This window comes from Erpetoichthys calabaricus, chromosome 8, assembly GCF_900747795.2.
Source record: "Erpetoichthys calabaricus chromosome 8, fErpCal1.3, whole genome shotgun sequence".
Classification (NCBI taxonomy): domain Eukaryota; kingdom Metazoa; phylum Chordata; class Cladistia; order Polypteriformes; family Polypteridae; genus Erpetoichthys; species Erpetoichthys calabaricus.
Window position 1 is genome coordinate 195,577,875 of NC_041401.2, and position 23,839 is coordinate 195,601,713.

The 23,839-nt window shown below is 47.8% G+C and overlaps 2 protein-coding genes across 3 annotated transcripts in view; one reads left to right on the top strand and one right to left on the bottom strand.

The window, feature by feature from the left end:
- Nucleotides 1-23,839, bottom strand: part of clasp1a (cytoplasmic linker associated protein 1a) — a 991,009-nt gene that overhangs the window by 327,811 nt on the left and 639,359 nt on the right. The window lies entirely within an intron of this gene.
- The window catches only part of gli2a (GLI family zinc finger 2a), a 256,466-nt gene that overhangs the window by 173,445 nt on the left and 59,182 nt on the right, over nt 1-23,839 (top strand). For both annotated transcript variants that reach the window (XM_028808058.2, XM_051930297.1), the window contains 2 exons: nt 21,141-21,343; nt 23,537-23,731. In XM_028808058.2, coding sequence (XP_028663891.1) covers nt 21,141-21,343; nt 23,537-23,731 — 398 coding nt within the window. The remainder of the gene's footprint in view (nt 1-21,140; nt 21,344-23,536; nt 23,732-23,839) is intronic.

Genomic DNA, 23,839 nt, shown 5'->3' on the forward strand with positions numbered 1-23,839 from the left:
GCTGGTAGGGGCTCCGGCCCCCCATGACTCTGCTCAGGATTAAGCAGGTCTAGTAAATGGTGGGTACAGCGCTGTATGTCTACGCCTTGTGAAAGACGCTTTAGATGGAGTAAGTGACGTTATACCAGAGCACTAGAGCGCCTGTGTTCCCAAGGCAAGGATCTCCTTTCCCTTTAATTAAAGCCTTTCTCCAGCTGTTTGCCACTTAGTCAGCCTGCGTGGTGCAATTCTGAAAAGAGAAAGTGGCTCAAATGTTCAGTTACGAAATCTCCGTTCTCTCATGACGAGCTGTGTGATTGCCGACTTGCTATTGTGCTTCAGTTAATCTTTTCCCGTGCACTAAGCTAAAAGCAGTGTTTATAGTAATTGCAGCTGTGTTTTGCGTTTATACCGGCTTGAGAAATGTGAACCTTGTAAGACGTCGACTGTTTCCTTCTGGCGCACTGCTCCATGTTCTCGTTACCAACTGACAGTAACGGCGAGTCTCCACATCAGTGCCGCTGGAACTTTGATTGTTGCACATCACAAAACTCGAGCACTTTTTACACTCTTTACAATCAAAAGCACTTTTGACACTTGGGTGTACACCAAAATGAAAGCTTTACTTGGCCTTGCTGCTCACTGTGCTTGAGTTGGCACCCAGTTGGCGTTGGCACTTGGGTCGCATTAAGCCTCAGTACTCACTGTTGCCTGACTACACTTTCTACCGTTTAGCTGTTTATTTTGGAAAATTGTAATCTTTACCTTCTCAATATTTAGAGGAAAAAAAAATCAAAATCCACTGTTGCTTCATGTTGATCTAGCCAGATATCTTCATCCTGGCACCGATGTACGGGCAGGGGCACTGCCACTAGGTGGAAGAATCTGACGTGGGTACAGAGGGACGTCCCCTGGCAGCCATCTTGACAGGCAGTCTTGAATGGCTCTTCGTCTATGTGAGAATGGTAGCACTTGCAGGAGACACGAGACGCATTAAGGAATTTTAACGAACTGTAAGACAGATATTGTGAATGAATACAAGAGAAACAGAAACTACAGGGTACCACGGTGAATTGGCAAGATAATCAAAATGCGGCAAGACTGACGTGAAGTTGGCTCTTTGGTCACCAAGAAAATCATCTCTGCAGTGATGCTGTGTGGTCAGAAGAAGGTCCAACGTGACACTCGCCAAACGTCCTGTGTTGTGGGCTTTAGGAGCAGAGAAAGTGAAAGGGGCGGAGCTGAGCGGTGTGCGGTGTTCTGCCAGGAAGTGATGTCGGCGGTCATCTGACAAATTTTCCTCCATTCTAAAGAAAACAGAAATTCAGTTAATGGCAGCGTGACATCCGTCATCTTTTAGTTGGACCACAACTGGTGAGACATGCTTGACAGTGCATTGATTTGAAAGGCACTATATGATGGATAGATAGATAGGTAGATGGATAGATATTTTAGCATAGTTGGCAGGATTAGATAGATAGATAGTGTGAACGGCCTTATATAATGAATAGACAGGTAGACAGATAGGTAGGTAGATAGTGTGAAAGGCACTATATAATGAATTGATAGGTAGATAGATATTTTAGCATAGTTGGCAGGGATAAATAGATAGATAGATAGATAGATAGATAGATAGATAGATAGAGGCATTTGTTATCCAGCGGCAGGGAACTCTTAAACAACTGAAATTGATTAAGTGGCAAACACAGGACCGGATGGTGGGATTTCTGAGCCGCCACTCGTGTCAGTAATAAGCAAGATGTCTCCTTAATCTGTTTGTCTTCATACTGATTGGCGGCTCTGTAAGATGAATTATCTTCTAATTACTTACCGCACTAAACTTTGTCACACGTTACTTTTCATTTTGTACGTAAAGAGTGGCACTGCTGTCCCCCAGCTCTGTCGACCAGGTCAGGCCTGCATGTCCTCTTCCCCCACCTGTTTGGTTTTTCCTTCCACGTCCCAAAGAGGCACAGACTAGATACAATGGAGACCCTGAGGTGTCATTGAGTGCCCAGTGTGTTATTCTGCACCCTGTGGTGGACTGACCACATGCCCAGCGTTCTATCCTGCCTTGTGCCTAAAGCTACCAGCACTGGCATCACTTCTTCTCAGCTGGACAGTTGGTTGAGAAAAAAAACGATAAATGGATCAGTGGATGTCATGAAGCATCAAAAAGAATTAAAATAAAAAATGAAAAATGAAAGAGAGCTGAGTAATAAGCGGCCTACCCCTTCCAAAACATCTCAGAGCTGGAAAACTTTTTGTCAGTTGGGATCTTTCAATTTATGTAAAGCAGGAATGTTGCTGGGGTTGCCAGGGGTGTGAAATAGCATAAATTGTATTTCCGCAGAAACCATAAACTGAAAGCTGGATAATTTAATTTTTTATGGTTTTATTTATCCATATATTACACTCCCACCCTCCCCCCACTGCAATCCCTCCCACCACCACCCCCCTCACCCTTGTTTTAAAATTTGCCTGTGGCATATTGGGCTCAGTTCAAACCCCCATAATAAAGTCAAAGCAAAAACCGGCAAAGATTTGTGAAGTGGATTGTGTCTGCACAACAGCCGCAGGGCGAGTTTCCGAGAGTCAACGGGATTGGGTTTGGCCTCGCAGAGGATTTGATCAACCATTTCTAAACTAAAGCCTCTGCCTGTCAGGCACTAAATGTTAAACAAAGGCAGCATTCTTTGAGACTTGTGTCGTTTGAAGTTGGAAAATGATGGGTCTTTCAATCAGGCTTTGTTCCGTTAACCCCGAGTCTGGGAGGAACCCACCGGCTTTGCTCTGCACAGGCAACACTTCAGTGGAGCATAAGATGAGCCCCCCATTGTCAGTGAAACAGCACTAGGGTACAAATCAGGACGGACGGGCGGCTCTGTGTCACTGATATAGTGCCTTTCACACAAATAGGCTCTCATGTCACTCAGATGTGCTCACCGCTTGGCCATCGATCATATGGCGCCCTCTATCAGTCCATGTGCATGTCTGTTATATAGTGCCTTTCATATCTATCTATCTATCTATCTATCTATCTATCTATCTATCTATCTATCTATCTATCTATCTATCTATCTATCTATCTATCTATCTATCGTATAGTGCCTTTCACCATTCCTATCTATCTATCTATCTATCTATCTATCTATCTATCTATCTATCTATCTATCTATCTATCTATCTATCTATCTATCTATCTATCTATCTATCTATCTATTGTATAGTGCCTTTCACCATTCCTATCTATCTATCTATCTATCTATCTATCTATCTATCTATCTATCTATCTATCTATCTATCTATCTATCTATCTATCTATCTATCTATCTATCTATCTATCTATCTATCTATCTATCTATCTATCTATCTATCATTATAAGCAGCACAGCTCCTGGTCCTGGCATTGGCCCTGTCACATCTGGACTAGTGCGGCTCTCTCTGCTGGCAGGTGTACTGTCATTTGTCACCAAGCCCCTGCAGATGAGGTTTATCCAGCCGAGGTGGGCACATGACACCCTTCTTTTCAGATCACCATCTTGGCTCCCTGTGGCAGCACATAGAGAATTCTAATCCATGATTCTTGCTTACAGATCGGTTGGTGGGTCTTCCCCGCCATTTATATGGAGACCCTTGTGAGGGTCTTATGCTCCTTCTCGACCGCTCAGATCTTCTCGTGAATGGTACCTCTGCGTGGCATCAATACCCAGTCCACAGTGTTTGCATTTATAGCTCCTGGCTGGTGGAACGATTTGCCCACCTCCATTTGAAGTTCTGGCCTCCTCAATGAGTTTTTAAGAAATATTTGGAGCCCCCCTTCTGTGGTGATTTCCTGTGTAACTGATGTTAGTTTTTAGGTTTTTGTAACTCGTTAGCATTTTCTTCACTTGTGGTGATCCTCTTTTGTCACCTTGTCCTGTCACACTTGTTCCCAAACTGTCCCTCAGACTGGTGTCGACTCGGTTATGTTGACCTCCTTTGTTAGTCACTTTGGATCGTAGCGTCTCCTAAGCAGGTAGATGGAGATGTTTCTGTACGACGAGCGAGCGGAGACTCAAAGCCCACTCGGAGAGCTCCAGTGCTCCCTTTCTCCGAGGCCAGCCGGTGGTCAGGCGGTTCGCTACGACTTTGTCTTCTTCTTCCTTTCCAGGAGCCATGCTCAGGCGAGTGTACGGTTGTGCTAAGCGCATTCTCTACTGTTACGGTTTGCTGTAGCCAAGAATTGGACGTTTGCCCCAACACTCCCCCCCCCCAATCCCCCCACAGAAAGCCGTGGCAGGCAGTCTGAAGGATTCAGCAGAACCAAAATCCGACATTCCTACCAAGTGCTGAAGCGTATGAACAATTGAATTCCGGCTGAGTGCAGAAGCCATCTGGACCGCTGACTGGGTGTCCCCCATTTGATCGCCTGTTACTTAAAGTGGTTTCCCCCATCCTTTTCTGTCCTTTGAGGGTCCCGGTCAAGGTAAATTGCAGGGGGCATTGCTTTAGTCCCGTTCGGTTTACGTGATTGCCCTGACCGAGTGCGGGGTTGGCATTAGCAGACGGAGAAGACTCGCTCTTAAGACTCCCCCAGACAGAAGTGTACTTAGCAGGGGCTTCTATAAGTGCATGCTGGGGGGACACTTTCCCTCCTGATTTTATTTACAAATGTATTTATTTATTTTTTTCTCCAGTTTCTCACTTGCCACACACGGTGAAGAGACAGAAAAGTCATTGCTGTGACAGGTACTGATTAAGAAGGATCTTTTTCTGGTTCCTCAACCCTGAGCCAAATGTGCGTGCCTCGTCTGTGACTCGCCCGATCCGCCGCGCGCCATTTCAAGTAATATCTTGTCGGATGGGGAGGATTCTCTGGCCCTTAATAACAGTATCCATGAGAGCCGTCTGTTCTCGGAGACTGGGCCCCCAAAAAACATGCGAGACGGGCAGGAATGGAGTCGCACGCGCGCCACCGTCACATTCTTGAATGGCTGTGCAGGTGTGTGTGTGTGTGAGGGAGTGACGACGGTAGAAGAGCGCCTCCTGTTGGGTGCTCTGGTCTGACAACAGTCTGCACAGAGTGGAGAAAACATTTTACGAAGCTCAATAAACGATAATCTCTTTGAAAACTCCTAAGCTGAGGCGACTCTTGAGCCAGTGGGTGCCATTTTATACCTTGTGATAAGAAGAGACATGAGACATGGCAAGGTTTGGGGCAGCCACCCATATAATTCTGTATCCTGGCTGCAAAAAGTAAATGTGTAAGTTTGAGTCAAGTTTACAAGACAGAGTCCAAAACAGAACTGAATTCCAGGGGAAGGGAGTGAGGCTTTATAGGAAGTCTGGTGGAAGTGATGTCGTCCTCGGGGCCGGGGCCGGAAGTGGCGTGTCCCGAGTCAAGGCAGTGGCTCCTGGTGGGATTTCCCGGGAAAGGTCTGCAGGGAACTTAGAAAGAGCGTCAGTGCACCCCGCCACCCCCTGGGCAGATGTGTTACCATTCTTCTCCAAGCCCTTCAGCTGCCTCCTATTCACACGTGTGTGACAACCTACACGTGGTAGAGGACACTGGGCATCCCGGCCAGGAAAGGAGATGGTTCCTTGCCCGGACGGATAGATGGGCATCCCGGCCGGGTTAGAAGAAATGGAGCAGAGCTGGAAGGGATGGACGGACAGCCCATGGAAAGATAAAAATATCACTGGGAGTTTTTTACTCCCCCCGCACGCTAGATGGCAGCAGCCTTGGATATTGGTGCCCAGTGGTAAGCCAGCAGGGCATACAGGGAGATGTGGCCCGAGACTCACAGTGTGTGTGGATGCCCCAGTTTCCATCACACTGGCGTATTCCCGGGTTGAAATAAAGTTTTGTTTATTCACTAATATCCTTTCCACAGTTGCAAGAACACAAAACACAGGATTCTCTCTCCAATATCCGCAAATTCTCTCTCCTTGCGACTCTTCCCACCTCACTGCCCTCCTCCAGTCGAGTGTTGCCCTTCTTCCTCCCAGCCCTGACTCACCTTTGCCAAGTCCTTTTATTAAGGACTCAGGAGTACTTCCAGTGCCAGGGCCATTGCCCGATGGAAGTCATACGGAAGTCCATCACAGCAGGGAGCTCGTCTCTCTTGTGGCACCCAGTGACCCCAACAGGGCTGCTCTGCCAGGCTACAGACAGACAGCGTGTTGAGTGAAAGGTTCAAGTCTTGGCCTCCGCTGCTGAGTCGTGGCCGTTTTGCCCCCACGTTTCACCCTTGTGCCCCTTTAGCACCGCGTTGTTGTTGCACAGCGGCGTTTGCTGCAGACGGGCCTTTGGTAGTGAGGCGTGAGGTGCATGCATAAGCCATCTAGTGGCTGTGGTTGAGCGTGAGCAGAGCAGACAGCTTCCTACACACACACACACACACGGGTCTTTCGTTTATATACGTCTAATGACCAATCAGCTTTGAAAGGTGGGGCAAGGAGTGTCAACATTTGAGGTAAGGGGCGGTCCACTTCTAAACGTTTCTGTCCATACTTTGTGTGATTGTGATAACTGAAGTGGTGCTTTAGGTCTCGCTGAACAGGTTTACTCTTATGTGACGCTATCTAAAGCTCTTTTTATTTATTAGATATCTTATTATAGGCCATGCGGTTACATTTTCAAGCTGTGGGTTGTTAGCGTTTTCAACTAAATGCTGAATATCGTGAAACCGCTGTCAGTGTCACCAAGCTTGGTTCCTTGGTAGCTTTGTATTCATACCCCCCACCTGTGACAACCAGCTGTTACTGTGGGCAACTTTCATTGACTTCCGTGGCCAATTTGTCTTCTAGATTGCCAGCTCCCAGCCATTCAATGAGACGGCCTCATCAGCTCGTCCTCCACTTTCTTTAGTGCTGGTTGGACACCCTCGTGGTGGGAAAGCCCCTTTCCCCATTCTTTGATGTCCCTTGCCCCGCCTTTGGTTGGCCATTTGATTACATGGCACAGAGAAGCGTGGTCTCCAATTGAAATGCAATCCCCTCGAGTTGCTGCTGAGCAAAATGTTTGCCATTAAAACCCCTCTAAACAATAAGCCGCCGGTTCAAAAAGAAACACCTTCAGTTCATTCAGCAATGAGCATACCAGCCTGTGAATGGTGGGCTCTCGATGAGGACACCCACTGCAGGGCATGCTGTTTGTAGTGCCACCCCACTCAATAGCTGAGATTCAATTTCAAATTTGCATACAGAACTTCATCTTATTCAGCTTGTACTTCTGCCTCGTGTGATGGTGTCACGTTGTGGCTGTTGTGATTTGTCCTCTAGCGCTGACTGTCAGTGTCTGTGACCGTGTGGCATTGGGCAGTGGAGATCAGAGGGCGGCAGCTCTGTGCTCGAGTATTGTGCATCCTGCCATTCTGGTCAAGTCTTCTGCGTTCTGAAGTCTTAAGGCCTGCTGGCTTTTGGCCCTTGTTTGTGTAATGGGGTCTGATCTTTTCTTTGCGTTCATGGAAATTTGGTGAGGGGGTCAAAAATTTAAGATAAGATTTTGATTCTGTGATTTTCCAAGCATAGAGAAAAGTGTCTGTGGAGAATCACATTTGATTTTCATGTCTTCAAATTGTAATTTTCATTGGAAAAATCACATGTTGTTAAAGAGACTTCCAGGATGACAGAATAGTTTAGAAGGAGCTGACCTGAGACTGAGACCTGCGTACCACAATAACTCCAGGAAAAAGGGCTGACTGCCCTGACCTCCAAAGGTCATGCGAAAAGACAATTTCCACAATGGGATTAATAAAATATATCAAATAAAAAAAATATCAAAAAATAAGGTACATCCTGCATCAGGCCTCTTTGGTTATCTTCACATCCTCCATAAGCCAGCTGTCCAATGTCAGGAGAAACGGTCTGCTCCCTTAAATGAATAGCATCAGGCCGAGTGGTGGGCAATGCTGTTGAGATATCAAGTGCAGTTTACATAAAAGTACGGCACGGACCCTTCAACCCTGGGTTTTTGATTTGCATTCCTGATGATTTTACCTGTGCTGAGACCCCTCATGTGCCACCCGTCTTAGAGCTTCACGGCTGTGTGTGGCTTGGAATAACAGAATAGAACAGAAACTGCCTCTTATTCTCCTAAACTCGTCTATCTATCTCTATTATATAGCGCCTTTCATATCTATCTATCTATCTATCTATCTATCTATCTATCTATCTATCTATCTATCTATCTATCTATCTATCTATCTATCTATCTATCTATCTATCTATCTATCTATCTATCTGAGTGTCAAAGCCTGTTATTCAGCAGGTTTGATGTCTCCCTTCATTGAGTGTTTCCCAGTAATTCAAGTCCATTTTTTCCAAACTGAAGACCACTCCATTCATATTCCTGTCCACTGATGCACTCACTCAGTTCTGAGTTTTATTGAGTGCTGCTGCCAAAAAGCACAGAAAAGGCGTTAATAAGTAAAGAATCTGAAGAACAAGAAAAAGCTGTGTGGCCCACTAAGCTCGTCCATTCTCTTGCCAGCTGTATCTAAGCAGGAGTGAAGGACAGGGAGACCTAACAGGCTCAACTTTATTTCAAGGAGCACCTCTGGGAATTGACGGCTAAGCGGATTGCCTTTTCCTTCCAAGAACACCATTGTTGCCACCCTCCTCTGCGCCATCCATAAACAAATTCCGTGTTGGTAAAGTGAAGCTCTCGGGCAGATTTGGTTTTCACGGTGGAGTTGGCTGCCTGCTGTGCCCTTCCTCACCCTGTGACACACAGAATGAATATCCAGTCCCTTTATGTCACTTACTCCGATCAGATTGTATGAGGCCAGCGTCTGTCTGAGCAAAACTGGATGCAAGTCCAGACCTAAACCTGCTTGGAGCGCCAGTTCAAGAGCAGTCAAAAAAAAAAAACAAACCCCCAGTGGGTAGCCACTTTAAGTACCTTTGCCAAACCCCAAAAATGCCCCCTAGGGGTCTCTTCCCTAATAAAATCCAGGTGCAGTCACTTAATCAATTTCTCCAAGAGGAAAAAATTTGAAAACGAAGTTCATCCTCCTCTTTACATTTGGGTAGCCGAGATGGGCTCAGTGGTGTGGATTTGCAGGCCAGACAAACACACAAAGACACTCCTATCATATTAATACAGGGGTCATGTGACACACGGTACCATCAGACTTATATAATAGGCGGGTCGAGGTTTTGTTACGTTTACTGTGACATTAAGGTCATAATTGGTTATCATTTGGATGACAGTTAGCTGTGCCAGCTTTCTTTCTTTCTTTCTTTCTTTCTTTCTTTCTTTCTTTCTTTCTTTCTTTCTTTCTTTCTTTCTTTCTTATTGTGCTCCCTTTACTCATCCCTCCTTTCATTTTCTTTCTTTCTTATTGTGCTCCCTTTACTCATCCCTCCTTTCATTTTCTCTTTCTTTCCTGTTGTGCCCCCTTTATTCATTCCTCCTTTCATTTTCTTTTTCTTATTGTGCTCCCTTTACTCATCCCTTCTTTCTTTCTTTCTTTCTTTCTTTTTTTCTTTCTTTCTTCATCTCCTGTTTTTCCCCTTTGCTCTTAAAAATCATAGTGGACAGCTACCACAGTACACTTTGGACGTTCATAACCAGTAGGGGGCGCACTTCAAATGCATACGTATCTGTATGAAGGTACTTCTCAGTTGACTGTTGGTTTCCATCTTTCTCCTGGTGCTTCTGGACAGACTCTGGTCGCTGTGACTCTGACTTGTGTTAAGCAGGTAGGATGATGGATGGATGAATTGATGCATGGATGGAATTTTCTCTCCCTCGCTTTCTGCCCCTCCAAATGTCACGGATGCTGTCACCTTTATGTTCATGTTGGAGTCTTTAATGGTTGCTTTAAATGCCACATGCTGGATGTGTACAATTGTAATGAAAGATCCAAGGTGGGCAGGCAGGCTATGGGGAGAAGTAAAGCTGAGGCCTCATGAGGGTCAGAGATGGCAGGGGTCCACCTAAATAGTCTGTCCAATGACAGAGTGTGAAGATAAACCATCAGCCTCGTCATCACAAACACGTCCCACTGAGCCCCCTTATTCTCTGGCGCATCTCTTAAATGTTCTGTTTCTCCGACAAGCCCAGCATTTCAGACACTTGTGTGTCAGGAGAGTGGGGGGGAATGTCCCGGTGGCCCCTCGGGAGGACCCTCAGCATGGCGCTCATTCTCGTGTTTAGCGGTTGTTTGTTTTATTTTATTTTTGTGCTGTCAGCAGGCCAAACGTCAGAGCTGCTCCTGTAGTTATGTGGTGACCCCCTGAACCTTCACGCAGTCGGAGGGATGAAAAGAAAGTCATCTCTCCTAGCGAGGGATGGACAAGAGCCCAGTGATTTAGGGGGACACCTCATCGTGCTTTGTGGACGGTGCAGAACTAGACGAGTTTATAAGAGGGTGTGATGAAGACCCAGTTAAGCCTCGTGCTTCATCTTTACCCGCAGGATAGACGGCCATTTGAGGCTGCACATCCGAAGTCTTGAGATTCTTGTAGCCTCGTGTTATTATGGGATGCTAAAATAGTCTCAGTCACATGTCACTTTGTCACCTTAAGGACAGTGTGTTGGTGACCTCAGTTCCCACCCTCATTGAAAAGAATGGATTTCATTTGCTTTTTGTAAGGTGCACATAGGAATCGAGCCGTCCTTGTGGATTATGCATTGCTAGTTGTTAGTAGCTTTTTTTCCAACAGGGGGTGCTATGCTGCCAAATAATGGATTGAGCCTGACTTTCATTACACTTAGGGGGGAATCAGGGCATACATAAAGAGTTCCCCAAGATGGCATGTGAGGCCCCAGAGAGACCCCTTTAGTCACACGAGTCTCCATGCTGCCCATCATACTGAGGGCTAGGTCAGCACACCAGGCAGATTCCCACGGACCACCATTGTCCACGGACCACTCTTTGAGAACCAGAAGTGACGCCTCTTAAGGACTTAATAGTCCCTTCTGGCCACCAGAGCAGTGACCCTGGAGTCTGGATGGTGAGGGTTCAGCTGTCTGGAGGTAGGAGAGGCCTGATGAAGGTGACCTCAGTCACGTGTCACTTTGTCACCCTAAGGACAGTGTGTTGGTCACCTCAGTTCCCACCCTCATTGAAAAGAATGGATTTCATTTGTTTTTTGTAAGGTGCGTGTAGGAATCGAGCCGTAAGACGTCCTTGTGGATTTTGCATTGCTAGTTGTTAGTAGCTTTTTTTCCAACAGGGGGTGCTATACTGCCAAATAATGGACTGACTTTCATTACACTTAGGGGGGAATCAGGAAATACTTAAAGAGTTCCCCAAGATAGCATGTGAGGGCAGAGAGACCTTTAGTTATACGAGTCTCCATGCTGCCCGTCATACTGATGGCTAGGTCAGCACACCAGGCTCAGACCACCATTGTCCACGGATCACTCTTTGAGAACCGCTGCTCTAAGACATTCCAGACCCCAGAAGTGACACCTTTCAGGGACTTAATGGTTCCTGCTGTCCATCATAGACCAGTGAGTGTGGAGTCTGGATGGCAAGGGTTCAAATGTCTGGAGGTAGGAAAGGCCAACAGAAGGGGAGAGGATGAAAGGAGTGAGCTGGAGGAGACTTCATAACATAACATGTAGAGCTCGAGCCCACCGTGGTTTAGATGGATCAAAAGAGAGCCACACAGATGTAAAGACAGAGAGAGATACGGCGCATTGCCGCAGATCAACTCAGGATCCCAGATTAGGACCCGAGTGCAGCCATGTGATGGGTGACACCTCTGGAATGTGAAGTTTTGTATGGTGCCATCAACCCCCAGGTTTTTCCCTGCAGATTACAGGGCCTTGTTCAAGGGCCGAGCAAAGTAGAGTCACTTTTTTGGGTTTTGCGGGATTCGAACCGGCAACCTTCTGATTGCCAGTGCAGATCCGCAGCCTCAGAGCCACCACTCCGCCTGTCCTTACAGATGTAAGGTAAGAAAATAAGACAATTTATTTTCTCACTTGCTAGATAAGAATGCAAGTACAAAGGGGTGGAACGGTTTACGGTCTCCCAAAAGACGCTGCCACTGCCGCTTTCCCCCATTTTTATGTGTTGCAGGTCTCCGTTATCACAATACAATACAATTTATGTTTCTGTAACCAAAAATCACACAAGAAGTGTCTCAATGGGCTTAAGCAGACCCTGCCTCTTGACAGCCCCCCCAGCCTTGACTCTCTAAGAAGACAAACTAGGGGGAAAAAAATGGAAGAAACCTCGGGCAAGGCATTTCAAAGAGAGAGACCCCCAGTTTCCAGGTAGGTGGGTGTCATAAAAAGGGACAAATACAAGACAATGCACAGAGGAGAACACAAGTCATACTCAATACAATGCAATAGTGCAACAGTAATATGACAAGGACAGAGCAGAATTCAACAGCAGATGACATCCCATAATACAGCGTTTCTCAACCTTTAAGTATTTGTGACCCGAGTTTTCATAACAGTTTTAATCGTGCCCCCCCCAAACATTTTTTTAATTAAATGCATTCCTATATTTTTTGCTACCGATACAAGTTTAAAATTTTCCTACGAATAGCGAAATAACGGCACATATGGCAACATTCGTGCCCCCTTTTTTGTTACTTCGGGGGCGCGCCCCATAGTTTGAGAACCGCTGCCATAATATGAGTCCTGGAGACCGTGGCCATCAAGCCGCCTCCCCCTATTGGCCAGTCCACAGTTGAGTCAGTGCTGGGCCAGCCAATCCGATGACAGGACCCCTCTACCTGACAATTCCTGCGATCCGCCATCATGAGAGGCAGGCAAAACAACGTGGCAGGTGGGCAGTGGCACATTTGAGTTGGCATCTCTCTATTCGTAGTCACTTTGTTTGTTCATTTTATACACTTTGACCTCACCATTACTTGCACTCCAGAGTGCCCCCTATTGGGCCACCCCCACCCCTCCATTTAATGACTGGACAGATCCAGTAGATAGGTGCGGTCCTCCTCCAAGTGACCCTGGGTGTCCCCCTTTGGCACGTGTCACGTATGATGTGACACTCTCTGCACGCTCACTACATTCTTCCCGTTTCTCCCAGCCGTATCATATAATAAAGAAGAATCCAAAAAAAAAAAAAAATGTAGCGCCCTGCTTATCAGATGAGGCAGCAAACCAACATCTGTGTCAGCGCTGGCACTGCCAAAAGGCGCGTTACTTTGAGGTTCGGTATCATCGCCCGATCTGCAGTGAAGTCTGACCTTGTCAGGAGTGCGCCGCGCTGTCAAATTACACAAAATCGTCTTGTTTTCCAGCGCAGCGCCAATTATGAGAGGAGCACACGTAATGCAGAGTGCCAGAGATAATCACCGTGTCGGGTTACAGGCGAGCTCAGACTGGCACGACTGGAGCAGGAAAACTTCACTCTGTGATGACCGTACAAGTATGTGCTCACGTCTGAGTGGACGCGGGCCTCCCCCATCGGCCGCCGCCAGGGCCTTCCTGTCATAAATCACAAGAAACACAACGTATTCAGGCCACGTAGCTCACACGTGACACATCCCTCCACGCGTTTGCTGCGCTCTCTCGGTCCACTTTGAAAATTGCTTTGGGGGGGTCAGAGACCACCCCTGGATGGGACACGGGCCTATATTGGCCCAGTTTAGAAACACCAGTCCACCTAAGCCACACGTTTTTTGATATATGGGTTTAAAATGGCATACCTGGAACAAGACAAGAAGATCCTCATAGGAGACCCTTTGTCCGTTAGACGTCAGCAGATATGTATATGGCTCTCAGGAAGTGAAACAAAAGGACAACTTTAATTTCCTGGAGAAAAAACCCAGGTGGGGCATAAGTCAGAAAATTCACCCTTGCAGTGCCCAGGCTGGGACGAGAGCCCACCACCAGCTTGGTGTTGGTCCTCCCAATGTTCCCAAAGCTTGTTGTCACAACTTACATTACTCACTGTCACCCCCTAGAGTCCAGATGGTATACCTCACCCTCCATTGTCAGGATCCAGTAAGCGGTTTGGTGCGTATCCTCCGAATGTGCCCACTGGCTGTCTAAAAGGAGTGACCCCCGCTTGTGACCTGGACGCCCATATGTATGTTATGTCCACCATATGCAGGTCTTTGGAGTGTTCGGCAATTAAAGAGACGCTGTGCCATGTATGCCTTAGGAATCAGCCCTTAATGTAACTGGTAGCCACTGTCACTTTTTACAAGGCACTCACTGTCGCCCCCTAGAGTCCAGGTGGTGTAACTTACCCTCCATTGTTCCTGATGCAGTAAACAGTCTGGTGCGTATCGTCCAAATGTGCCCACAGGCAATCTAAAAGGAGTAACCCCCTCTGTGACCTGGACGTCCATGTGAATGCCATATTCACCATTTAAAGCTGTTTATAATATTTTTAGCAATGGATGAGGGTTATGCCATGTATGCCTTTAAAAATCAGCTCCTAACGTAACCTCTGGCCACTGTCACTTTTTAAAAGGCACCCACTGCTCACTCTCGCCCCCTACAGTCCAGATGGTATAACTCACCCTCCATTGTCGTGATCCAATAAACGTTTTGGTGCGTATCCTCCGATTGTGCCCACTGGCTGTCTAAAAGGAGTGACTCCCGCTTGTGACCTGGATGCCCATGTGTATGTTATGTCCACCATATGCTGGCCTTAGGGGTGTGTTCAGTAATTAAAGAGATGCTGTGCCATGTATGCCTTAGGAATCAGCCCTTAATGTAACTGGTAGCCACTGTCACTTTGTAAAGGTGCCCGCTGCTCACTGTCACCCCCCAGAGTCCCGATGGTGTAACTCACCCTCCATTGTCCTGATCCAGTAAACGGTTTGGTGTTTGTCCTCCAACCGAGTCCAAAGGTTGTTCCCTTAACAGGCCATTTAAAGAAATGAGCCTCTGTTGTGACCTGGCCAGACATGGGGACTTGGTGTCCACCACATTCAGAAACTGCGCTATATGACCTACCCCCCTCCTTAAAAAAGCTTTATATCATATCAATATGAATTAATACTCCAGGATGTTATTCTGGTGGGACAGGCATCATCCTATTGCGACCATCAATGACATAAGCAGGTAACAAGATGGCTACCTGATTCTTCTTGAACTTGTGATGGCACAGCAGTTAGCCTTTCTGCCTCACAGCCCCAGAGTGCCACATCGTTTTCTTCCAGGTGTGACGTTTTTCCACCCATACCCTAAAAACACGTGGCTTAGGTTGACTGGTGGCTGTAAACTGGGCCAGTATAGGCCTGTGAGCCATCTGGAGTTGGTCTCCAATTCCCAGCAATCTTCAAAAATGACCAGAAGCGTGCAGTAAATGGGCTTGGCATGTGTCATTTATGAGCTATGTGGCCTCTTTAACTTACATGTTTTGTTATTAATAACAGGAAGACCCTCATGGTGGCTGATGGGGGAGACCCGCGTCCATTAGACATGAGCACATACTTTTACGGTTGTTATGAAATGAAACGAGAGGCAAACGTGAATACCTGGAAGAAAAAGCCCAGGTGAGGCATAAGTCCGAACGTTGACCCTTGCAGTGCCCAGGCTGAGACCAGAACCCGGCACCAGCTTGGTGTTAGTCCTCCAGATGTGCCCAAAGGTTGTTGTTACAACTTACATTAAAGGTGCGTGCTGCTCACTGTTGCCCCCTAGAGCCCAGATGATGTAACTCACTTCTCCTTAGTTTGCCCCTCCAAACAGTGTAGTGCGTATTGTCCAAAGGTGCCCACTGGCAGTCTAAAATGAGTGACCCCCCTGTTGTAACCTGGACACCCATGTGAATGTTACATCCGCCATATGCAGGTCTTTGGAGTGTTCGGCGATTAAGGAGACGCTATGCCATGTATGCCTTAGAAATCAGCCCTTAATGTAACTGGTCTCCACTGTCACTTTTTAAAAGTTGTCTGCTGTTCACTGGCTCCCCCTAGAGTGCCAATGGTGTAACTCACCCTCCATGGTCTTGATCCAGTAAACGGTTTGGCACGTATCATCCAAATGTGCCCACTGGCTCTATAAAAGGAGTGACCCCCTGTTGTGACCTGGACATCCATGTGAATGCCATGTCCACCATATAAAAATGTTTATAGCATTTTTAGTAATGGATGAGGTGTTTATGCCATGTATGCCTTAAAAATCAACTCTTAATGTAACCTCTGGCCACTGTCACTTTTTAAAAGGCACCCGCTGCTCACCGTCGCCCCCTAGAGTCCAGATGGTGTAACTCACAACTCTTTAGTTTGCCCCCCCTTTGTCATGATCTAGTAAACGGTTTGGTGCGTATCATCCAAATGTGCCCACTGGCTGTCTAAAAGGAGTGACCCGCTGCTGTGACCTGGACGCCCAAGTGAATGTTATGTCCACCATATGCAGGTCTTAGTCAGCAATTAAAGAGACGCTATGCCATGTATGCCTTGGGAATCGGCCTTTAACGTAACTGGTAGCCACTGTCACTTTTTAAAGGTGCCTGCTGCTCACTGTCGCCCCCTAGAGTCCAGGTGGTGTAACTCACTTCTCTTTATTTTGCCATCTGCCCCTCCATTGTCATGATGCAGTAAATGGTGTGGTGCGTATCGTCCACATGTGTCCACTGGTTGTCTAAAAGAAGTGACCCCCTGCTGTGACCTGTACAGACATGTGAATGTTATGTCCACCATATGCAGGTCTTAATCAGCAATTAAAGAGATGCTATGCCATGTATGCCTTAGAAATCAGCCCTTAACATAACTGGTAGCCACTGTCACTTTTTCAAAGGTGCCCGCTGTTCACTGTTGCCCCCCAGAGTCCAGATGGTGTAACTCACTCTCCATTGTCCTGATGCAATAAACAGTCTGGTACGTATCGTCCAAATGTGCCCACTCGCTGTCTAAAAGGAGTGACCCGCTGCTGTGAGCTGGACGCCCATGTGAATGTTATGTCCACCATATGCAGGTCCTAGTCAGCAATTAAAGAGACGCTATGCCATGTATGCCTTAGGAATCAGCCCTTAACGTAACTGGTACCCTCTGTCACTTTTTAAAGGTGCCTGCTGCTCACTGTCGCCCCCTAGAGTCCAGGTGGTGTAACTCACTTCTCTTTATTTTGCCATCTGTCTCTCCATGGTCATGATGCAGTAAATGGTGTGGTGCGTATCGTCCACATGTGCCCACTGGCTGTCTAAAAGAAGTGACCCCCTGCTGTGACCTGGACGCCATTGTGAATGTCCACCATATAAAGTTGTTTATAGCATTTTTAGTAACGGATGAGGGGTTATGCCTTGTATGCCTTAGAAATCAGCCCTTAACGTAACTGGTAGCCACTGTCACTTTTTCCAAAGGTGCCCGCTGCTCACTGTTGCCCCCCAGAGTCCAGATGGTGTAACTCACGACTCTTTAGTTTGCCCCTGCGTTGTTGTGATCCAGTAAATGGTCCAATCGTATCCAAAGGTTGTTGCCATTACTGGACTTCCTTGTTGTGACCTGGCCAGCAGCCATGTGGGCGCCACGTCCACCACATACACAAACTACGCTGTATGACCCCCTGGATGGGCAGGTGCTCCACGTGACCCTGAACTTGAGAATCAGCTCCCGAAATGGCTGCCTGGAGGAGCTGATGGCGTGCTACCTTTAAAATCACCGACAAACGTCTATTGTGATGATCATCTCTATCGGTTTATTTGTTTGTTTGTTTATTTATTTATATTTTCTCCCCCACACATCCATCCAAACAGAGCCTTTCCAGCAGTCACATCTCCATCAGAAGCCGGTGAAATCTCTGATCTTCATGAAGTGATACATCTTCGTAGTGAGCATTCCCACGGGCTTGTCATTCTTGTCCAGGACCGCGTGCCGTTGTTCTCGATTAAATGTGACATTCGATGTGCGGCTCACATCATCAAAGGCAAGCGGCAGATGCAGCCAAATCGGCGGCAAGCTCTTGTTGAGCACTCCTGGGCAATAAGTAATGAAGGATGTCACGCTGTGAGGAGGCGCCTTTCTAAATGCTCTTGTCATGCCACTTTTGGAGTTTTTAATTGGGCAGTGGCGTTAGGGGACAGTCGGGAGAAAACTTTTGAGAACTTGGAGATTGGCAGCTTGTGTCAGAAAGTAAGGCGACGGGTGTGCGCACCGCCACTAATTTACACAATCAGTAGACGGGGTGTCACGTTCACGGAGCGTATCTAGACATTCAAAGATGGTGGGGAGGCACTTCAGGCACCACCGAGGTGCCGCGTCCACCTGGAAAATGATGGGACAGCAGACAGTTGTGTGCCAGTGCGTTCAGCAGACAAGAGCTGCTAGGTGGTGGTGGAGTTGATAGCGATAGCTGATTAGGGGGCCAGAATGGTGGGCGATTTAGCCAGGACATCAGGCCACACCTTACTCTTTTGGGATGTTTCTACAACCATAGATAGTCAGCACCTCAGTTTGAACCTTTCATCCAAAGGACGTTGCCAGTTTTCACAGCACTAGGGGCACTGGGAATCCCCCTGGGTGCCCCCTGCTGGTCATAACACCTCTTCCAAGCAGCTTTCCGATGTGAGTGTGACATTCTGTGTCAGAGTGTAACCATTGCAGATCATCGTGGCTCATCAAGTCAGGGAATGAAGATGAAGATGAAGAAGAAGACATGCATTTGGGTCCTGTGGTGGTCTCCTCCTCCATTCGAGACTGGTTCGCATTTGTTCCCACAGATAGTCTGGACCTCAGATTTAACCTCTCATCCAAAGGACGTTGCCAATTTTCACAGCCCAGTGTCCCTGTCTCTGTACTAGGGGCTTTGGGAATCCTCCTGGGAGACCCTGCTGGTCTCACCTGGGTTTGAACCTTTCATCCAAAGGACGTTGCCAGTTTTCACAGCACTAGGGGCACTGGGAATCCCCCTGGGCGCCCCCTGCTGGCCTCACCAACACCTCTTCCAAGCAGCTTTCCAATGCGAGTGTGACATTCTGTGTCAAAGTGTAACCATTCCAAATCATTGTGGCTCATCAAGTCAGGGAATGAAGATGAAGATGAAGAAGACATGCATTTGGGTCCTGTGCTGGCCTGCTGCCCCATTCAAGACTGGTTCGTATTTGTGTCCACGGATAGTCTGGACCTCAGATCCAAAGAATGTTACCCATTTTCACAGCCCAGTGTCCCTGTCACTGCACTGGGGATCCACACATATACCACGGGGGTAAGCGCCCCCTGCTGGCCTCACCAACACCTCTTCCAAGCTGCAGCCACCCCAGTTTTCCCATCCAAGTACTGGCTGGGCACAGAGGTGCCTACCGTCAGGTGGGTGAGCCGCTCTGAAGTGCGGGTGGTGCGGCTGCTTGTGCACAGGTAAGGGAACAGTGCCCCCTGGTGTAGGCATTGACACGGACTTGTTTGGCTGGTGTGTTTAAGGTGGAGACCCTGAAGAGCACACGTCGAGTTGGATTTCCTAAAAGTAATAAGAAAGCGCAGACACCCCATTGGCCCTTTACTGTATAGAGACGGCGCCGTGGCTCGGACGGCCATCTTTCTTTTCTTTTCTTTTTTTTTGTTGTTTTTGCACTCCACATTATGTCAGCCTTTGGTTTTGAAGTAAAGCCAGCTAATCAGAGGTGTGCGCCTGCAGACTGACTCAGTAGACCTGGATAAGCACGTCTCAGGAGCGGTCGCCCCAGGCACCGGCAGCTGATTAAATCTCGTCTTGGAGTTTTGATTTTTCACATGACACCCCCTTCTGGTATTACTTTAGCCGCTAACTTCATTACTCCTTCTTCGTTTTATTTATTTCTTTCTTTTTTTTTTTTTTTAGCCGTCTTCATTCCTCGCCTCCAGAAGGTGAAGGATCCGCCAGCCTTGAAAGCGGGCCTGACGAGACTCTAAAGCTCCCGCAGTTCCTCGATGCTTTCGGAATTTTGTGCCATGTATTTTTTTTTCCTTACTTTTGCTGAGCTAAACAAAATGGAAAAATATAACAATAAAAAAAAGAAAAAAAATGTCCAGGCCGTACTTTCATCCTTCCATTATGGCGTTCAGCTTGTGTGACTTTAAGCAGGTGGACTGCAGTGTGACATTCTGTGTGGGGTCCGAATGTTCTCCTCATGTCTTACCAGCTGTCGTGGTCTCCTCCTTCACCCTGGTGAGTGGCCAATTGGAGCCCTGGGTGGAGTTGAAGGAGTTCGCCCAGCGAGTAACGTCACCCACTCTGTATTTGATAACCAGGGGAGTGGGGGTGAGTGGTCCCCCTTGGGTTTCATTAATGGTGCCCATTCATTATCATGACTAGGTTGAGGAGAGGAACCCCTTGGTGCCCAGAGTGTGTGCCCCTTCAATAGCAGGAACAGCACCCCTTTGTGTGTATACTGTGAACTTTAAGGAACGCTTTACTTTCACAGATGGCGTCCAGTGAGTAACGTCACCCACTCAGTACCATCACAGTTTGATGACCATTGGCTTTGATGTCCAGAATGTGAGCACAAACAGCACCTCTATGTGTGACTTTAAGGAGCCCGTGCCCCTTGGGGTGGGGTTTGTCCCTATCGGGTTTACTTTATTTAACGGCGCCCACTCTTAATCAGAGTTTGATGACCGGGTGGGGTGGTCCCCCCTTTGATAGTGTATGCAATTTTACTTTCACAGATGGCGTCCAGTGAGTAACGTCACCCACTCAGTACCATCACAGTTTGATGACCATTGGCTTTGATGTCCAGAATGTGAGCACAAACAGCACCGCTATGTGTGACTTTAAGAAGCCTGTGCCCCTTGGTGTATGGGGTGGATGCACTTTTACTTTCACACGTCACCCACTCAGTGTCATTAGAGTTTGCTGTCCTGGTTGGTTGTCCCCCTTGGGTTTTAATGTCATTAATGGCGCCCACTCATCATCATTATAGTTTGAAAACCGGCTGGGTGGGAATTTTCCCCCACTGTGTCCTGAGGGCGCACCCTTTAACTTTCAAAAATGGCATCCCTCAGATGACAGCACCCTAGGCAGCCATCTGTGCCACCTAGTGGGTTGACCGGCTCAGTGGGTGACTGTGTGTAACCGAGCCCTGGTGAGTTTCGTCCTCGTGCACCATAACATTGTAATGGAAGTGAAAGGTTCAGAAGGTGCGTGGATGGACACAGGCATCAGGGTGGTTCATAGCTGTCTTAGGGTATCACGTTAGCCGCCTCATCGTGGGCTCCGGGCTGAAGTCTCCATTCCATTCCAGCCCCCATGGTTTTATAACACTTGCCATTCCTTTAAACCGCCATTTTCTTTCTCTTTTTCTGTTTTGTTTCAGGCCCCCTGGATTAGCTGGCAGCCCCGTCATCTCTGACATCTCCCTGATTCGTCTGTCACCCCACCCAGCTGCCACGGGGGAGTCCCCGTTCAATCCCCCTCACCACTACGTCAACCCTCACATGGAGCACTACCTCCGGTCTGTGCACAGCAGTCCAACGCTCTCAATGATCTCCGCTGCCAGGGGGCTCAGCCCAGCCGAGGGTGAGTAATAAACGTTTTGGGGTCTCCAAAAAGCAGCCTGTGAAAGTCAAGTCTGCCCCCTCAACTTGAACTCTTAAACAGTGAGGACTCGGGGGACCTCCACTCTCTGCACACTTTATTGTTGTAGAGTTCATTTGAAATGGAGGAATCTGCCATGTTTGCCCATCGAACTGCGCTTAGTGACCCACGGTGACAAAGTGACAACGTGCCTTCAGAAAGGTCTGCACACGTACTAAACATCAAAAACTGAAAGCTGCCATTGCTAGAAGTGCTCAGAGCCTTTGCTGTGTCACTCCACGTAGTGCTCAGATGTTTCTAGAACTTGAGTGGACTCCACCTGTGGCCACCTCAATTGATTGGCCATCCTTTAAAAAGGCACACGTGGACCCCATGTGTAGAAGGTCCCACTACTTGGAATAGCTAGTGCTACCCGATGTGCCAACGAGCATGGGAAGAAATCATTTCAGTACACAAGACCACTGGGAGAACATGCAAAGTCCACAGAGAAGACATGTAATAATTGATAGGGCTGTGCCAGTAGGCATTTTCAGGAATAAAAATGTCAAAGCACAAGAACACTGGGAGAACATGCAAACACCATACAGAAAGAGGACTTGAAGAAGATTTTTCTACCCACTATGCCAGTGTGCCTGGGGAGAAATTCAAATTTCAATACACACGCACATACACTGTCAGAAAATTCAAAATCCACGGCAAATGCATATGGGCATCGACTAAAGGACTTGGAGGAGGCAGTGCAACCCACTCTCCCATCGTGCATGGTGACTCACAAGAACATTTCAAGTTGGAGGAAACACCACACAGAAAGTATATGGGAAATGAAGAGGAGTTAGAATAGGCAGTGCCACTCGGTGTGCCAATGTGCCTGGGAAGAAATACGAATTTCTGAGATCACTAGGAGACCTCCATAAAGACAAGGGGACTTGGAACAGTTGGTGCTACCTGCTGTGCCAATGTGCATAGAAAGAAATACAAATTTCAGCACAGATGAACACTGGGAGAACATGCACAAGGCACACCAAATGCACATGGGCATCGACTAAAGGACTTAGAGGAGGCAGTGCGACCCACACTGCCATCGTGCATGGTGACTCACAAGAACATTTCAAGGTGGAGGAAACACCACACAGAAAGTATATGGGAAATGAAGAGGAGTTAGAATAGGCAGTGCCACCCGGTGTGCCAACGTGCCTGGGAAGAAATACGAATTTCTGAGATCACTAGGGGACCTCCATAAAGACAAGGGGACTTGGAACAGTTGGTGCTACCCGCTGTGCCAATGTGCATGGGAAGAAATACAAATTTCAGCACACAGGGAGAACATGCACAAGGCACACCAAATGCACATGGGCATCGACTAAAGGACTTGGAGGAGGCCACGCTAGCCACTGTGCCATCATGCAAGGTAATGTATAAAAAGTGTAACTCACAAGAACATTCAGAGGAAATGGAAACTCCACATGGAAAGCACCTGGGAATTAAAGAGGACTTGGAGCGGGCAGTGCCACCCGCTGTGCCAAGGCACATGATGAGAGATAAAAATTTCAGCACACTAGAACACTAAGAGAACATGCAAACTCCACGCAGCAGCTTGTGGGAACTAAATTGAGAACTGGGAGCAGGCAGCGCTACCTGCTGTGCCAGGTTGCATGGTGAGGAACAAAACCATAAATGGTGACTTTTAAGAAACGAAGTGCCCGACTCTGGTGGCCCCCTCTTTAAAATGAGATGTTCCCGATTGTTCAGGTCTTTAATCATCATCAGGGCAGGAGGGCCTCCGTGTAATCTGAGAAGACGGTCAGTCAAGCAGGGGTGTCAAGGGACCAACCTGCATCCCTACGTCCAACGCGTTCACGTCTGAAATGTTCCTGCGCCCGCCCCCACTCCCCCATCCTTGGCACTGCGGACTGGGGTCCAATGCTGGGTAGGCTGTGAAGAGCTGCTCGCGATTGTTTATAAGTTTGAGGAAACGGAGGAATGTGGAGGCCCCAGCTCGGCTCTCTTTTGTCCACACAAACACGCCCAAAGCAGCGTCATTCAAAGCCCCCTAAGAAACCTAAGCTAAGGGGGGCAGACACGGCAGTCTGACGCTGCTTGCTGAGTCGGTCAGACGGGGGTCTTGCTTTTTTTTTTTTTTTCTTGACATTTTTCCTCCTTTATTTCCCCACGCAGTTACACATGAACACTTGAAAGAGAGGGGTCTTTTTGGACTGCCGCCTCCACCTGCTGGTGCCAGCCCTGCGGACTACTACCACCAGATGACCCTGATGGCCACCCACCGCAGCCCCTACGGGGACATCCTCATGCAGAGCGGAGCACCAGTGGCCGCCGCAGCACACCTCCCCGATTACATCAGTCCCGCTGACGGTAGGTTGTCTGACCCGTCGATGTCTGATATGTGAGCCGAGATAAAGTACTTCTGTCGGGGTCCGTCAGTGGGGGTAACACATTAATGTCCAGAATGTGGCTCAGTAT